We start from the raw sequence: 17,167 nt of genomic DNA, 5'->3' as shown, positions 1-17,167 counted from the left end.
TCAGGCAGAGTGATGTTTACTGTAGTGTCTGACAGAGTGATGTTTACTGTAGTGTCTGACAGAGTGATGTTTACTGTAGTGTCAGGCAGAGTGATGTTTACTGTAGTGTCTGACAGAGTGATGTTTACTGTAGTGTCTGACAGAGTGATGTTTACTGTAGTGTCTGACAGAGTGATGTTTACTGTAGTGTCAGGCAGAGTGATGTTTACTGTAGTGTCTGACAGAGTGATGTTTACTGTAGTGTCTGACAGAGTGATGTTTACTGTAGTGTCAGGCAGAGTGATGTTTACTGTAGTGTCAGGCAGAGTGATGTTTACTGTAGTGTCTGGCAGAGTGATGTTTACTGTAGTGTCAGGCAGAGTGATGTTTACTGTAGTGTCAGGCAGAGTGATGTTTACTGTAGTGTCTGGCAGAGTGATGTTTACTGTAGTGTCAGGCAGAGTGATGTTTACTGTAGTGTCTGGCAGAGTGATGTTTACTGTAGTGTCTGGCAGAGTGATGTTTACTGTAGTGTCTGGCAGAGTGATGTTTACTGTAGTGTCTGACGATGTTTACTGTAGTGTCGGGCAGAGTGATGTTTACTGTAGTGTCGGGCAGAGTGATGTTTACTGTAGTGTCAGGCAGAGTGATGTTTACTGTAGTGTCTGACAGAGTGATGTTTACTGTAGTGTCAGGCAGAGTGATGTTTACTGTAGTGTCTGACAGAGTGATGTTTACTGTAGTGTCTGACAGAGTGATGTTTACTGTAGTGTCAGGCAGAGTGATGTTTACTGTAGTGTCTGACAGAGTGATGTTTACTGTAGTGTCTGACAGAGTGATGTTTACTGTAGTGTCTGACAGAGTGATGTTTACTGTAGTGTCAGGCAGAGTGATGTTTACTGTAGTGTCTGACAGAGTGATGTTTACTGTAGTGTCTGACAGAGTGATGTTTACTGTAGTGTCAGGCAGAGTGATGTTTACTGTAGTGTCAGGCAGAGTGATGTTTACTGTAGTGTCTGGCAGAGTGATGTTTACTGTAGTGTCAGGCAGAGTGATGTTTACTGTAGTGTCAGGCAGAGTGATGTTTACTGTAGTGTCAGGCAGAGTGATGTTTACTGTAGTGTCGGGCAGAGTGATGTTTACTGTAGTGTCAGGCAGAGTGATGTTTACTGTAGTGTCGGGCAGAGTGATGTTTACTGTAGTGTCGGGCAGAGTGATGTTTACTGTAGTGTCAGGCAGAGTGATGTTTACTGTAGTGTCGGGCAGAGTGATGTTTACTGTAGTGTCAAGCAGAGTGATGTTTACTGTAGTGTCGGACAGAGTGATGTTTACTGTAGTGTCGGGCAGAGTGATGTTTACTATAGTGTCAGGCAGAGTGATGTTTACTGTAGTGTCGGGCAGAGTGATGTTTACTGTAGTGTCAAGCAGAGTGATGTTTACTGTAGTGTCAAGCAGAGTGATGTTTACTGTAGTGTCAAGCAGAGTGATGTTTACTGTAGTGTCAAGCAGAGTGATGTTTACTGTAGTGTCGGGCAGAGTGATGTTTACTGTAGTGTCAAGCAGAGTGATGTTTACTGTAGTGTCAAGCAGAGTGATGTTTACTGTAGTGTCGGGCAGAGTGATGTTTACTGTAGTGTCAAGCAGAGTGATGTTTACTGTAGTGTCAGGCAGAGTGATGTTTACTGTAGTGTCTGACAGAGTGATGTTTACTGTAGTGTCAGGCAGAGTGATGTTTACTGTAGTGTCAGGCAGAGTGATGTTTACTGTAGTGTCAGGCAGAGTGATGTTTACTGTAGTGTCAGGCAGAGTGATGTTTACTGTAGTGTCAGGCAGAGTGATGTTTACTGTAGTGTCTGACAGAGTGATGTTTACTGTAGTGTCGGACAGAGTGATGTTTACTGTAGTGTCGGGCAGAGTGATGTTTACTGTAGTGTCAGGCAGAGTGATGTTTACTGTAGTGTCTGACAGAGTGATGTTTACTGTAGTGTCGGACAGAGTGATGTTTACTGTAGTGTCGGGCAGAGTGATGTTTACTGTAGTGTCAGGCAGAGTGATGTTTACTGTAGTGTCTGACAGAGTGATGTTTACTGTAGTGTCGGACAGAGTGATGTTTACTGTAGTGTCGGGCAGAGTGATGTTTACTGTAGTGTCAGGCAGAGTGATGTTTACTGTAGTGTCAGGCAGAGTGATGTTTACTGTAGTGTCAGGCAGAGTGATGTTTACTGTAGTGTCGGACAGAGTGATGTTTACTGTAGTGTCGGGCAGAGTGACGTTTACTGTAGTGTCGGGCAGAGTGATGTTTACTGTAGTGTCAGGCAGAGTGATGTTTACTGTAGTGTCGGACAGAGTGATGTTTACTGTAGTGTCGGGCAGAGTGATGTTTACTGTAGTGTCAGGCAGAGTGATGTTTACTGTAGTGTCTGACAGAGTGATGTTTACTGTAGTGTCAGGCAGAGTGATGTTTACTGTAGTGTCAGGCAGAGTGATGTTTACTGTAGTGTCAGGCAGAGTGATGTTTACTGTAGTGTCTGACAGAGTGATGTTTACTGTAGTGTCAGGCAGAGTGATGTTTACTGTAGTGTCAGGCAGAGTGATGTTTACTGTAGTGTCAGGCAGAGTGATGTTTACTGTAGTGTCAGGCAGAGTGATGTTTACTGTAGTGTCAGGCAGAGTGATGTTTACTGTAGTGTCGGTCAGAGTGATGTTTACTGTAGTGTCGGTCAGAGTGATGTTTACTGTAGTGTCAGGCAGAGTGATGTTTACTGTAGTGTCGGGCACTCCCACAGTATCATATTGATGCACAGAATCTGATGTTTTACTTTTAAAATGTATGTCAAACAACAACCAATGTTTGCAAAGTTAAACAAACCATACACCTCTACACACAACGATGACTTTCCGCTGTACATTTTACAAAAATACATTTACTTGAAGAACAGTGCAGCTGCTAAGTTTGGTAACAGAATGATGCAACCAAAAGTTCAAACCCTCATTATGTTATCAAACTATGCCTCTACTTTACACGTCAAGTAAATGTGTTTTTGTAAAAAACATTCTTTGGAAATTGTTAGAATTGGTACTTGTTGTAGAGTTGCATGTTTTTTTTTAAACTTAGAAATTTGTTTGACATACATTATATAGTGAAAAATCTGAGTCTCAGGATAAGACGGTTAATGTGGAATTGCTCTTATGTGTGTCCGGTATTTTGTATACTTTATAATATGTGAAAGACCATCTTGTACAATGGATTATGGACAGATTATTTTCGAGATTATTCTCTTTACCTCATACTTGTTAAGGTCATTATACATGAAACTACAGTGTATCACGAGCAGTGTTAATACTCGAACGACATCTTCAAAGACATCTTTCCATCCAACCAAGAACTTAACAATAACGCAATACATGTATTTTCTAATAATGGATTCAGTGATTTATGTATAGCATGTGTGTGCGCGTGTGTGTGTGTGTGTGAGACGTATCTCTCTTTTTCCGTGTATTTCTGTGTGTGCGTGCGTGCGTGCATGCAAAATATAGCAACCGTGCATGATTGCACGGTCGGCAATAGCTTGTATAAAGCTGCAACAGAATTAGGTAACCTCCTACGCTCAATGAACACTGTATGGTACATCAGGTTTTCCCTGGTTGCCTACACAAGCGTAACCTTTAGGGATTCCTGATATCGATTTGTATTACCCATTTCTCGCAATCAAAGAAGCAGCCTGCGGGTTGAAAAGAAAAATAGACCTTAAACTTGATGACGCCCGCTCCGACGTTCTCTCCCCCCCCTCCCCCCCTCTCTCTCTAAAATAATATTTACAACAAATGAATTTTAACAATGATATTGTAGTCATGGATATACAGTTGATATATTGGTGTAGTAGACTGGGATACACATAAAAGCACATCCTGTGATTTAAGATGAAAAAGAAAATGTGTGTTGCAGGCTTTGGGCAATAAGTCATTTTACAAACGCATATTTGATTTTCCGTGGAGAGAAAGAGAGAGAGAGAGAGAGAGAGAGAGAGAGCGAAAGAGAGAGAGAGAGAGAGCGAGAGCGAGCGAGAGAGAGAGAGAGAACGAGAGAGAGAGAGAGACAAAGAGAGACAGAGAGAGAGAGAGAGAGAGAGAGAGCGAGCGAGAGAGAGAGAGAGAGAGAGAGAGAGAGAGAGAGAGAGAGAGAGAAGGCGTCATTCCCTCCGTAGCGCTCAGGGGGAGATACTTGTATCCTCTCCATCCTCTCCTTCCAAGTGAGGGATTTCTAAGGGATCAACAACGAAAGAGAGACTACTTCCATCAGAGAGAAGCCGCTGCATTCTTGGCCAAACGGGAGTCTCGGAGAAGTTCGTCGTTTGCGTGAAGAGGAGGATGTCACAGACACCAGCTGGACATGTTCAGAACGCAATTCCGTTATCATCATGCGCCTCAAGATGTGTGATCCTGTGATGGACTGCTTGTGAAATAAACGTCAACTTTTCGGAGTTCTATATCTTGAAGATTCCCCGAGTTGTCCGTTTGTTTTAAAACAATTTATTAGCGTTTAGATATTCGTTGTGGAAAGTAGCCTATGACATCAGCGCACGGTGGGAGTTCGGTGGTGATTCACGCTTTAAACCGTGGAATATCAACATCACGTCCTCGTGCGCATTTAACGCTCATTTAAAGACATTTAATGAGCTATGATTAGTATCCATTACATTTTTCTTTCTACAAAGTATTAGTCGTTTGCTGTTCTTTATTGAATGTCGACCCACTGTCTTCAAACCTGGAATGGGTGTCCGAGCAACAAGCGATTGTGTGAACCGTTCACTGCTATTGGGAAGTCGTGCGCACATTTATGAGGAGTAACGCATTGGTAAACCCGTCGGTAGCCTAAAGCGGAATAATATGCGCACCTTTCTCACCTGCGCATTTTCTTCTTACAAATGAGCACACATTAACTTACTTTGGACGATGCCTCACCTTTATTTCATTGAAGTATTATAAAAAAAAAAGTGCCTCGGTGCGTCGGGTCTTTTTTCTAAATCGAAGTCGGAGGAGGTATAAGGGGAAAGAGAGAGACCATGGCCAAGCTAAGGCATGGTGGTGTGGTTCTAGAACTGAAGAAACCCTACTTTACGTGGCAAGTCTTATGTGTGATGAAAGCTCTATTTGACCTTACGGCATCGCAGGAAATTTACGCACCGCATTCCATAAGAATGGAGGGAGACCTGACCCTTGGCGGCCTCTTCCCTGTGCACGCCCGGGGGATCCCGGGGGAACCGTGTGGGGACATCAAGAAAGAGAACGGGATCCATCGTCTCGAAGCTATGATGTACGCCTTGGACCAAATCAACAGTGATGACGATCTTCTTCCCAATGTCACCCTAGGTGCCCGGGTACTGGATACGTGTTCGAGGGACACCTATGCCCTGGAGCAGTCCCTGACTTTTGTGCAGGCACTCATACAAAAAGACACGTCGGATGTGAGGTGTACTAACGGTGAACCACCAGTGTTCGTCAAGCCAGAAAAAGTTGTGGGAGTGATAGGAGCTTCAGCGAGTTCTGTATCGATCATGGTGGCGAATATATTACGTCTGTTTCAGGTAAGAAAAGCTTATTAACACGGTGTAGTCGCTGTCTATATGATTCAGTTATCAGTGAGACAAACACACCGAGTGAATGACATCTTCTCATAACTATTTCAGATTCCATTAATGGCCTTAATTTACACCCGAGATACATCTAAATGTTTAGAAATCGATTTCAGCCCACTGATGCTGGTATGTGTCCTCTCCCCCAAGTGTTTGATGCATGTGTGATGCTGTTGTATGCTTGAAAGGCTACAGTGAACCACAGCCTGTGAAGTTGTATAATGCTAGTACGCATATACGTTTTTATTTCATCTTGTGAATACAAAATGCACTGGAGACCCCAAGTTCATGTTTAAAGACTCAGCTCAGTTGTTAAAATCGGTATCTGTACTGCGAGATACCGGCTACAGTAAAAACGGTTGAACTTCAATAGTACTGCATGGTGCTGAAAGGACAACTTCCTGTATCACTATACGGCACCGCATTGCTTCAGTAGTGCATGGTTTTGAAAGAACAGCTTCATACTGCGACCGCACCGCTCTACTGCTCTCGCATTCAGGCCTCGTTCAGCGGTAGGGCACAGCATTGTGGAACGTTCATATAGCATGGTGCTGAAAGGACAGCTCCATGCCGCCACCGCACTGCTATATGACTCTCTGCTTTCGCATTCTGGCCTTGTTCAGTAGGGCACCACAGTATGTATTCACCTCACGGAATACCCCCAATATCCCTGCCAATAACTGCCTTCAGAGTTCTGGGCGTATTCAACTCTGAACCGCAGTAGTAGAGCAACTGTAGTTAGGGCCTACCTGCACCAATCGCCGTTGTGGTCATAGCAACCACAAATGTCATATTACTGCAGATCAATTGGGTTTTCCCACCTTCTTATTATATTAGCAGCCAATGGGTATCTCTGATCGATTAGGACACACAATTTGTCCCAGATTTACACACACAGGACTGGACATAGGAATACAGACATGGAAATATCGTTAACGTTTTAACAGGAAATCATTATTTGTCAGCCAGCATATCCATATGGGCATTTCACACAGGCCTATAGGGTTTGCAATAGATATGAGGACATTAAAACTGTAATGGGAAATGATCAGATGTCTGCCAGTATATCCCCATGGATCATAGGTGTCGGTTGGAGATATGTGCAGAAAATATCCCTTTAATTATTGCTTGTCTGATAGAAAAGGCATCCACACAGCTGTTCTCTACCTAGCTAATGTATTTAAATGTTCCAGTTGGCAGTCCAAACGTGCACCAGAACACAAACCCATTACACCACTAGTACCCATGCGCTGTGCTTACAGCATTTATCAATGAGGCTCTGTGGGTGTGTCTCAGATGAGGCTCTGTGGGTGTGTCTCAGATGAGGCTCTGTGGGTGTGTCTCAGATGAGGCTCTGTGGGTGTGTCTCAGATGAGGCTCTGTGGGTGTGTCTCAGATGAGGCTCTGTGAGTGTGTCTCAGATGAGGCTCTGTGGGTGTGTCTCAGATGAGGATCTGTGGGCGTGTCTCAGATGAGGCTCTGTGGGTGTGTCTCAGATGAGGCTCTGTGAGTGTGTCTCAGATGAGGCTCTGTGGGTGTGTCTCAGATGAGGCTCTGTGGGTGTGTCTCAGATGAGGCTCTGTGAGTGTGTCTCAGATGAGGCTCTGTGGGCGTGTCTCAGATGAGGCTCTGTGAGTGTGTCTCAGATGAGGCTCTGTGAGTGTGTCTCAGATGAGGCTCTGTGGGTGTGTCTCAGATGAGGCTCTGTGGGTGTGTCTCAGATGAGGCTCTGTGGGTGTGTCTCAGATGAGGCTCTGTGGGTGTGTCTCAGATGAGGCTCTGTGAGTGTGTCTCAGATGAGGCTCTGTGGGTGTGTCTCAGATGAGGCTCTGTGAGTGTGTCTCCGATGAGGCTCTGTGGGTGTGTCTCAGATGAGGATCTGTGGGCGTGTCTCAGATGAGGCTCTGTGAGTGTGTCTCAGATGAGGCTCTGTGAGTGTGTCTCAGATGAGGCTCTGTGGGTGTGTCTCAGATGAGGCTCTGTGAGTGTGTCTCAGATGAGGCTCTGTGGGCGTGTCTCAGATGAGGCTCTGTGGGTGTATGTCTCAGATGAGGCTCTGTGGGTGTGTCTCAGATGAGGCTCTATGGGTGTATGTCTCAGATGAGGCTCTGTGGGTGTATGTCTCAGATGAGGCTCTGTGGGTGTGTCTCAGATGAGGCTCTGTGGGTGTATGTCTCAGATGAGGCTCTGTGGGTGTATGTCTCAGATGACGCTCTGTGGGTGTGTCTCAGATGACAGCTGGGTCAGGTCAAAAGCAACGCACTATATAGCGAATAGGGTAATCTTAGGGACTCACACCCTACTCTGTGAACAGAATGGAAAGAGCCCATGGATTACAAATCATGATCATTAATTACCAGCCCAAAATATAACTAACTATGTCTAATTCCCATGTATGTTCTCTACATTAGTCAAAGCATTACATGTGTTCTATGGAACACTCCAGAATATCCCTGTCCTGTGTAATAGTGATTTATATCCTGTAATATCCCTGTGGATGAAGAGTGGGTGTATCCTGTAATATCCCTGTGGATGAGGAAGAGTGGGTGTTTGCTGTAATATCCCTGTGGATGAGGAATAGTGGGTGTATCCTGTAATATACCTGTGGATGAGGAATAGTGGGTGTATCCTGTAATATACCTGTGGACGAAGAATAGTGGGTGTATCCTGTAATATACCTGTGGATGAGGAATAGTGGGTTTTTGGAAAACAAACCATACCATACTAAGACTAGTAGCTTGAAGTTTGCTGTCTGGGGTTAGACAAATAGTAACTGCACTTTTAAAGGTCCCCAACAGTGAAAATCATGTTTCATGATTCAGCCGCCATACCGCTCAGGAAGGAGACGCTTTCTGTCTCCTAGAGATGAACGTACTTTGGTGCGAAAAGTGCAAATCAATCCCAGAATAACAGCAAAGTACCTTGTGAAGATGCTGAAGGAAACAGGTACAAAAGTATCTATAACCACAGTAAAACTAGTCCTATATCTACATAACCTGAAAGACCGCTCAGCAAGGAAGAAGCCACTGCTCCAAAACCACCATAAAAAAGCCAGACTACGGTTTGCAATTGCACATGGGGACAAAGATTGTACTTTTTGGAGAAATGTCCTCTGGTCTGATGAAACAAAAATAGAACTGTTTGGCCATAATGACCATCGTTATGTTTGGCGGAAAAAGGGGGATGCTTGCAAGCCAAAGAACACCATCCCAACTGTGAATCACAGGGGTGGCAGCATCCTGTTGTGGGGGTGCTTTGCTGCAGGAGGGACTGTTGTACTTCACAAAATAGATGTCATCATGAGGATGGGAAATTATGTGGATATATTGAAGCAACATCTCAAGACATCAGTCAGGAAGTTAAAGCTTGGTCGCGAATGGGTCTTCCAAATGGACAAGGACCCCAAGCATACTTCCAAAGTTGTGGCAAAATGGCTTAAGGACAACAAAGTCAAGGTATTGGAGTGGCTATCAGAAAGCCCTGACCTCAATCCTATAGAAAATTTGTGGGCAGAACTGAAAAAGCGTGTGCGAGCAAGGAAGCCTACAAACCTGACTCAGTTGCACCAGCTCTGTCAGAAGGAATGGGCCAAAATTCACCCATCTTATTGTGGGAAGCTTGTGGAAGGCTACCTGAAACGTTTGACCCAAGTTAAACAATTTATAGGCAATGCTACCATATACTAATTGAGTGTATATAAACTTCTGACCCACTGGGAATGTGATTAAAGAAATAAAAGCTGAAATAATGTCACGCCCTGGCCTTAATATTCTTTGTTTTCTTAATTATTTTAGTTAGGTCAGGGTGTGACATGGGGAATGTATGTGTTTTTTGTAGTGTCTAGGGTGGTTGTAAGGTTTAGGGGGTTTATTAGAGTAGTTGGGTTTATGTTTAGTATAGTAGTCTAGCTGTGTCTATGGTTGAGTGTAGGTTTCTAGGAAAGTCTATGGTTGCCTGAATTGGGTCTCAATTAGAGACAGCTGGTTATTGTTGTCTCTGATTGGGAGCCATATTTAAGGCAACCATAGGCTTTAGCTGTTTGTGGGGAATTGTCTATGTCAGTGTGTAATGGTCAGTGTCAGCACCATTTTGTATTTATAGCTTCACGGTCGTCTGTTTGTTGTTTTGTTTTGTTTGTTCCTTCTTTAAATAAATAAAGAAGATGTACTTTCCACGCGCTGCGCCTTGGTCCTCTCTCAGTCCCTTTGACGATCGTGACAGAATTCCCCACCAGAATCGGATCAAGCAGCGTGTGAAACAACAACAGGACCCACCTACACAGGACTATTGGAATTGGGAGGAGATTCTGGACCGCGAAGTACCAGGAGAATATAACCGCCCCAAAGCTGAGCTGGAGGCAGCGAAAGCAGAGAGGCGGAGATATGAGGAGGCAGCACGGAAACAAGGCTGGAAGCCCGTAAGTCAAACCCAAAAATTTCTTGGGGGGGGGGCTCTCGGGTAGTTTAGTTGGGTCAGTCGGGAGACGTGAGCCAACTCCTCCTGTTTACCGTAAGGAGCCGGTGAGGGCGGATTTGGAGGAGAGTGACGCAGAGACAGTAAAGGAGTTAATGGAGAAATTGGAGGAGAGAGTTATGAGGGATGTATTGGTTTGGTGCATGAGGCACGGCATCCGTCCGAATGAACGTGTTGGTGACTTAATGTCACCGGGAACAGTTCTCCAGACTCGTCCTGAAGAGCGTGCTAGCCGTCTGGTTAAGACAGTGCCTACAGCACGCACAAAGCCTCCTGTGCGTCTCCAGAGTCCTGTGCGTACTGTTACTGCTCCTCGCACTAGCCCTGTGGTGCGTGTTCCCAGCCCAGTACCACCAGTGCTGACACCACGCACCAAGCTTCCTGTGTGTCAACAGAGCCCTGTTCCTCCTCCACGCACTAACCCTGTGGTGCGTGTCTCCAGCCCATTACCACCAGTGCCTACACCACGCACCAGGCTTCCAGTGTGTCTCCAGAGCCCTGTTCCTCCTTCACGCACTCTCCCTGTGGTGCGTGCCCTCAGCCCGGTACCTCCAGTTCCGGTACCACGCACCAGGCCTATAGTGCGCATCGAGAGTCCAGTGTGCCCTGTTGTTGTTCCCCGCACTAGCCTGAAGGTGCGTGTCCTTAGCCCGGTACCTCCAGTTCCGGTACCACGCACCAGGCCTACAGTGCGTCTCAGCCGGCCAGAGTCTGCCGTCTGCCCAACGGCGCCTGAACTGTCCGTCTGCCAAGCGCCGCATGAACTGCCCGTCTGTATTGAGCCTTCAAAGCCGCCCGTCTGCCATGAGCCTGCAAAGCCGCCCGTCTGCCATGAGCCTACAGAGCCTTCCGCCAGACAGGAGCCGCTAGAGCCTTCCGCCAGACAGGAGCTGCTAGAGCCTTCCGCCAGACAGGAGCAGCCAAAGCCTTCCGCCAGACAGGATCAGTCTGAGCCATCCGTCTCCGCAGCGCCATCTGAGCCATCCGTCTCCTCAGCGCCATCTGAGCCATCCGTCTCCCCAGCGCCGTCTGAGCCATCCGTCTCCCCAGCGCCGTCTGAGCCATCCGCCTGTCCCGAGCCATTAGAGCCGCCCATCTGTCCCGAGCCGTCAGAGCCGTTAGTCAGTCAGGAGCCGCTAGAGCCATTCGTCAGTCAGGATCTGCCAGAGCCGCAAACCAGACAGGATCTACCAGAGCCGCAAACCAGACAGGATCTGCCAGAGCCGCCAACCAGACAGGATCTGCCAGAGCCGCCAACCAGACAGGATCTGCCAGAGCCGCCAGCGAGCCATGAGCGTCCAGAGCCGTCAGCCAGCCATGAGCGTCCAGAGCCGTCAGCCAGCCATGAGCGTCCAGAGCCGTCAGCCAGCCATGAGCGTCCAGAGCCGTCAGCCAGCCATGAGCGTCCAGAGCCGTCAGCCAGTCATGAGCTGCCCCTCAGCCCAGAGCGGCTATTTATCCAGAACTGCCCCTCAGTCCAGAGCTGTCTCTCTGTCCGGAGCTGTCCTTCAGTCCGGAGTTGCCCCTCTATCATGAGCTACCTCGCTATCCTGAGCTACCTCTCTATCCTGAGCTATCCCTCTGTCCTGAGCTACCTCTCTGTCCTGAGCTACCTCGTCCCGGAGCTGTCCTTTATCTTGGTGTTGCCCCTTAACCTAAGTGGGTGTAATATGAGGGTGGTCATTCTGAGGGAGAGACGTAAGCTGGGATTGACTATGGTGGGGTGGGGACCTCACCCAGAGCCTGAGCCACCACCGTGGTCAGATGCCCACCCTGACCCTCCCCTAGACTTTGTGCTGGTGCGCCCGGAGTTCGCACCTTAAGGGGGGGGTTATGTCACGCCCTGGCCTTAATATTCTTTGTTTTCTTAATTATTTTAGTTAGGTCAGGGTGTGACATGGGGAATGTATGTGTTTTTTGTAGTGTCTAGGGTGGTTGTAAGGTTTAGGGGGTTTATTAGAGTAGTTGGGTTTATGTTTAGTATAGTAGTCTAGCTGTGTCTATGGTTGAGTGTAGGTTTCTAGGAAAGTCTATGGTTGCCTGAATTGGGTCTCAATTAGAGACAGCTGGTTATTGTTGTCTCTGATTGGGAGCCATATTTAAGGCAACCATAGGCTTTAGCTGTTTGTGGGGAATTGTCTATGTCAGTGTGTAATGGTCAGTGTCAGCACCATTTTGTATTTATAGCTTCACGGTCGTCTGTTTGTTGTTTTGTTTTGTTTGTTCCTTCTTTAAATAAATAAAGATGTACTTTCCACGCGCTGCGCCTTGGTCCTCTCTCAGTCCCTTTGACGATCGTGACAAATAAATCATACTCTCTACTATTATTCTGACATTTCACATTCTTAAAATAAAGTGGTGATCATAACTGACCTAAAACAGGACATTTTTACTAGGATTAAATGTCAGGAATTGTGGGAAAAACTGAGTTTAAATGTATTTGGCTAAGGTGAATGTAAACTTCCGACTTCAACTGTACATTGAATGTCTAAGACATCTCAAGCAGAATGTGGCAGAATGATACTGGTAACTAACACCTTCTCGACTGTGTTGTGCCTTTGAACTAGCAAGTTACTGGTTGCATGCTGGGAAAAAGCTTGCTGTGTTGTGACTGGATGCCATAGTGATAATTTAACGTTACATCAGACAGCACAAGATTCTTCTTCTTTCCGGTGGACAGGCTGAGGCTTAAGATGTCACACATGTAGTCCACATTTGGAGCGAAGCTGCTTTATTAATTGGGGTGAGAAACAATCATCCTTGATGCAGCACTGTATGTGGGGAAGCTGTGGGGAAGCTGTGGGGAAGCTGTGCAAGCTGTCCATCCCAGGAACCCTGTCTGCCCAGTGTGGGAGGCCTGCACAAGGAGGAGGCCATCCCTGGATTGGTCTCAATGAATCCTGCTTGAATGAAGCTGGTTACATGGTTCCCCCTACCCTCCTCTCCCCATCAATCTCTGTAGTTTGGTTGCATTTCCCAAAACCACCAAGTAATTTATGTTTAGGTGATAAATCACATTTTGTTCAATTTTTTTTTTTTTTTTTTCAAGCTTTGTGATTGGGTGAGTGTTTACAAATTGTTCCAATGGGTCCTGCAGCCAGTATGATGCTAAGGGTCTATATTAGGCTTATGGAGCTAATTCTTATTTTTTTTATGTCAAATGATGCTGCCATTATATCTTAACATAATTATTCATAAGTATAAGTATGTTGATAAATATTTAGACTGCTGGTCTATTGTAAATGATCCAATTAATGTCTGATCCAAAAACAAAATGCTGAACTTTTTGTCATTTCCAGTATAAAGCTTCATGCAGAAGCTCCAAGACATTGTTCAGTACACTTCTGGAACGCTGGTGAAGAAACGTATCAGTGAACTGTATTCTGTAATTAGTTACAAAAACAATTGAAAGACAATGGTGTATTGTTGCTGTTCGTCAGATACCCAACAATCCATGAACAACTCTGTTAACCCATGAGTGAATTTTGGTTGAGAAAATGGGTTGAGGCATTCTATTTAGCCTTGACGTCAAATCATCAACAACATGCCCATTGTTTAGTTACCTGGCAACGACCACAAGGGTGTTTTAAATATCTGTCGGTCAAGGTGAGCTCATGAATATAAGCTCCCCGCCCACTCAACACATTCTTTCAGGCTTCCTGATAGTTGAAGATGAGGGAGAAGTTTACATATTGTGTCAAATTCTGAACATTTTGAATTGCATAAAAATATGATGTTTTTACCAGGGAAATACGATGACTGTGCAGGACCTTTAAAGTAGGTCTACCCACTTTTTAAAACATTCATTATTTTGTTTTAATCATTGCAAGTATACAGCTGCTGTCAGAAATTATTAGATTCATTTCTCACGATTTATGAAATTCATGAGTTCAGAAAAAAAAAGTCGGTGGCTTTTCAATCAGTTGCAATTTTAGACCAAAAAAGTACTTAAAGCTTTTAGACACCTGAGAAGGAGAACAACAAACACATGCCAACAACCTTAGAACCCCCATAAAACTACCCCCCCCCTCTCGCATTCTCTCTGTCTCTCCCTCTCTCTCTCTCTCCCTCTCTCTCTATCTCTCTCTCTCCCTGTCTCTCTGTCTCTCGCTTTCGCTCTCTCTCTCCTTCTCTTTCTCTCTCTCCCTCTCTCTCTCTTTCTCTCTGTCTCTCACTCTCTCTCTCTCTCTCTCTCTCTTTCTCTCTCTCTCTCCCTCTCTCTCTCTCTCGCTCTCTCTCTCTCTCCCTCTCTCTCGCTCTCTCTCTCTCTCTCTCTCACTCTCTCGTGCTCTCTCTTTCCCTCTCTCTCTCTTAAATGTCAAATTTAAGGAGCTTTATTGGCATGGGAAACATATGTATACATTGCTAAAGCAAGTGAAATCGATAATAAACAAAAGTGAAATCAACAATAAAAGCATTTAATTAAACATTACACTCACAAAAGTTCCAAAAGAATAAAGACATTTCAAATGTCATATTATGTCTATATACAGTGTTGTAACGATGTGCAAATAGTTAAAGTACAAAAGGGAAAATAAATAAACATAAATATGGTTTGTATTTACAATGGTGTTTGTTCGTCACTGGTTGCCCTTTTCTTGTGGCAACAGGTCACAAATCTTGCTGCTGTGATGGAACACTGTGGTTTTTCACCCAATAGATATGGGAGTTTATCAAAATTGGATTTGTTTTCGAATTCTTTGTGGATCTGTGTAATCTGAGGGAAATCTGTGTCTCTAATATGGTCATACTTTACATTTGGCAGGTGGTTAGGAAGTGCAGCTCAGATTCTACCTCATTTTGTGGGCAGTATGCACATAGCCTGTCTTCACTTGAGAGCCAGGTGTGCCTTTGGAGGCCTTTCTCAATAGCAAAGCTATCTTCACTGAGTCTGTACAAAGATTTCCTTAATTCTGGGTCAGTCACAGTGGTCAGGTATTCTGCCACTGTGTACTCTCTGTTTAGGACCAAATAGCATTCTAGTTAATGCAGTTTTTTTTGTAATTATCTTTTTGTTTTCTCATAACTTTGTTGGGTCTAGTTGTGTTGCTGTCCTGGGGCTCTGTGGGGTCTGTTTGTGTTTGTGAACAGAGCCCCAGGACCAGCTTGCTTAGGGGACTCTTCTCCAGGTTCATCTCTCTGTAGGTGATGGCTTTGTAATGGAAGCTTTGGGAATCGCTTCCTTCTCCTGGTTGTAGAATTGAACGGCTCTTTTCCGGATTTTGATAATTAGCGAGTATTGGTCTAATTCTGCTCTGCATGAATTATTTGGTGTTTTACGTTGTACACAGAGGATTGTTTTTGCAGAGTCTCAATTTGGTGTTTGTCCCATTATGTGAATTATTGATTTGGTAAACGGACCCCAGACCTCACAACCATTAAGTGCAATGGGTTCTATAACTGATTCAAGGATTGTTAGATCCTATGGGTGTGTCGAATTTGATGTTCCTTTAGATGGCATAGAAGGCCCTTCTTGCCTTGTCTCTCAGATCATTCAGAGCATTGTGGAAGTTACCTGTGGCGCTGATGTTTAGGCCGAGGTATGTATAGTTTTTTTGTGTGCTCTAGGGAAATGGAATCTAGATGGAATTTGTATTTGTGGTCCTATCAACTGGACTTTTTTTGGAACACCATTATTTGTGTCCTACTGAGATTTACTGGTCCCGTAGAGGTTAAGCTGTATCTCTGTCTCAGTCCCGGGTCCTATGGAAAGAAATGTGTGTGTGTGCTTTTTGCCAGTTTTATCCACACACTTGTTGCTTGTGTACATGGATTTTATAATGTGGTATGTTTTTTTTCTCCAACACAACTTTCCATCAATTTGTATCCAAATTGAGGCAAAAGCTTTTTTGAAATCAACAAACATGATGGTGTTCCTTTGTTTGCCTTTGTTTTGCTTTCTTTGTTTGTCAATTAGGGTGTGCAGATTGAATACGTGGCCTGTCGTACGGTAACTTGGCATTTGCTCAGTACATTGTTTTCACTGAGGAAATGTACGAGTCTGCTGTTAATGATAATGCAGAAGATTTTCCCAAGGATGCTGTCACGTTCCTGACCTGTTTTCTGTTAGTTTTGTATGTGTTAGTTGGTCAGGACGTGAGTTTGGGTGGGCAGTCTATGTTTTCTGTTTCTATGTTGGTTTAAAGGGTGACCTGATATGGCTCTCAATTAGAGGCAGGTGGTTTTCATTTCCTCTGATTGAGAGCCATATTAAGGTAGGTGTTTTCACATTGATTGTTGTGGGTGGTTGTCTCCTGTGTCTGTGTTTGTTGCGCCACACGGGACTGTCTCGGTTTGTTTGTTCGTTCGGTTTTGTGTAGTCTGTTTTCCTGTTCGTGCGTTCTTCGTGTTTCATGTAAGTTCTTACGTTCAGGTCAGTCTACGTTGTTTGTTGTTTTGTATCTTTTCAAGTGTTCTTCGTGTTTTCGGTTTATTTAATAAATATCATGTCAAATCGCAACGCTGCATTTTGGTTCAATCCCTGCTCCTCCTCTTCGGATGAAGAGGAGGAGGAACGCCGTTACAGATGCTGTTGACGCATATCCCACGGTAGTTATTGGGGTCAAATTTGTCTCCACTTTTGTGGATTGGGGTGATCAGTCCTTGATTCCAAATATTGGGGAATATGTCAGAGCTGAGGATGATGTTAGAGTTTAAGTATAGCCAATTGGAATTTGTGGTCTGTATATTTGATCATTTCATTTATGATACCATCAACCCCACAGGTCTTTTTGGGTTGGAGGGTTTGCATTTTTTCCTGTGATTCATTCGATGTAATTGGAGAATCCAATGGGTTCTGCTAGTCTTTAATAGCTGATTCTAAGATTTGTAATTGATCATGTATATGTATATGTATTTGCTGTTTGTTCTTTGTTATAGAGCCAAAAAGATTGTTTGTTTAGTGTGTAAAATTTTTTCCAGAAGGGGTTAGAGTCTATGGGTTTTTCAATTACATTGAGCTGATTTCTGACGTGCTGTTCCTTCTTCTTCCATAGTGTATTTCTGTATTGTTTTAGTGATTCACCATAGTGAAGGTGTAGACTCAGGTTTTCTGGGTCTCTAGGTTTTTTAGTTGGATAGGT

General features: G+C 44.6%; 1 protein-coding gene across 1 annotated transcript in view; it reads left to right on the top strand.

The window, feature by feature from the left end:
* Window positions 1-5,042: 5,042 nt before the first annotated feature.
* The window catches only part of LOC120064874 (metabotropic glutamate receptor 7), a 410,691-nt gene continuing 398,566 nt past the window's right edge, over window positions 5,043-17,167 (top strand). Inside the window, exon 1 of the mRNA XM_039015466.1 lies at window positions 5,043-5,564. Coding sequence (XP_038871394.1) covers window positions 5,043-5,564 — 522 coding nt within the window. The remainder of the gene's footprint in view (window positions 5,565-17,167) is intronic.

The sequence above is a fragment of the Salvelinus namaycush genome, chromosome 20, assembly GCF_016432855.1.
Source record: "Salvelinus namaycush isolate Seneca chromosome 20, SaNama_1.0, whole genome shotgun sequence".
NCBI classification, from domain to species: domain Eukaryota; kingdom Metazoa; phylum Chordata; class Actinopteri; order Salmoniformes; family Salmonidae; genus Salvelinus; species Salvelinus namaycush.
The sequence above is the reverse complement of the archived record's forward strand: the minus strand, read 5'-3'. Positions and strand labels throughout refer to the sequence as shown.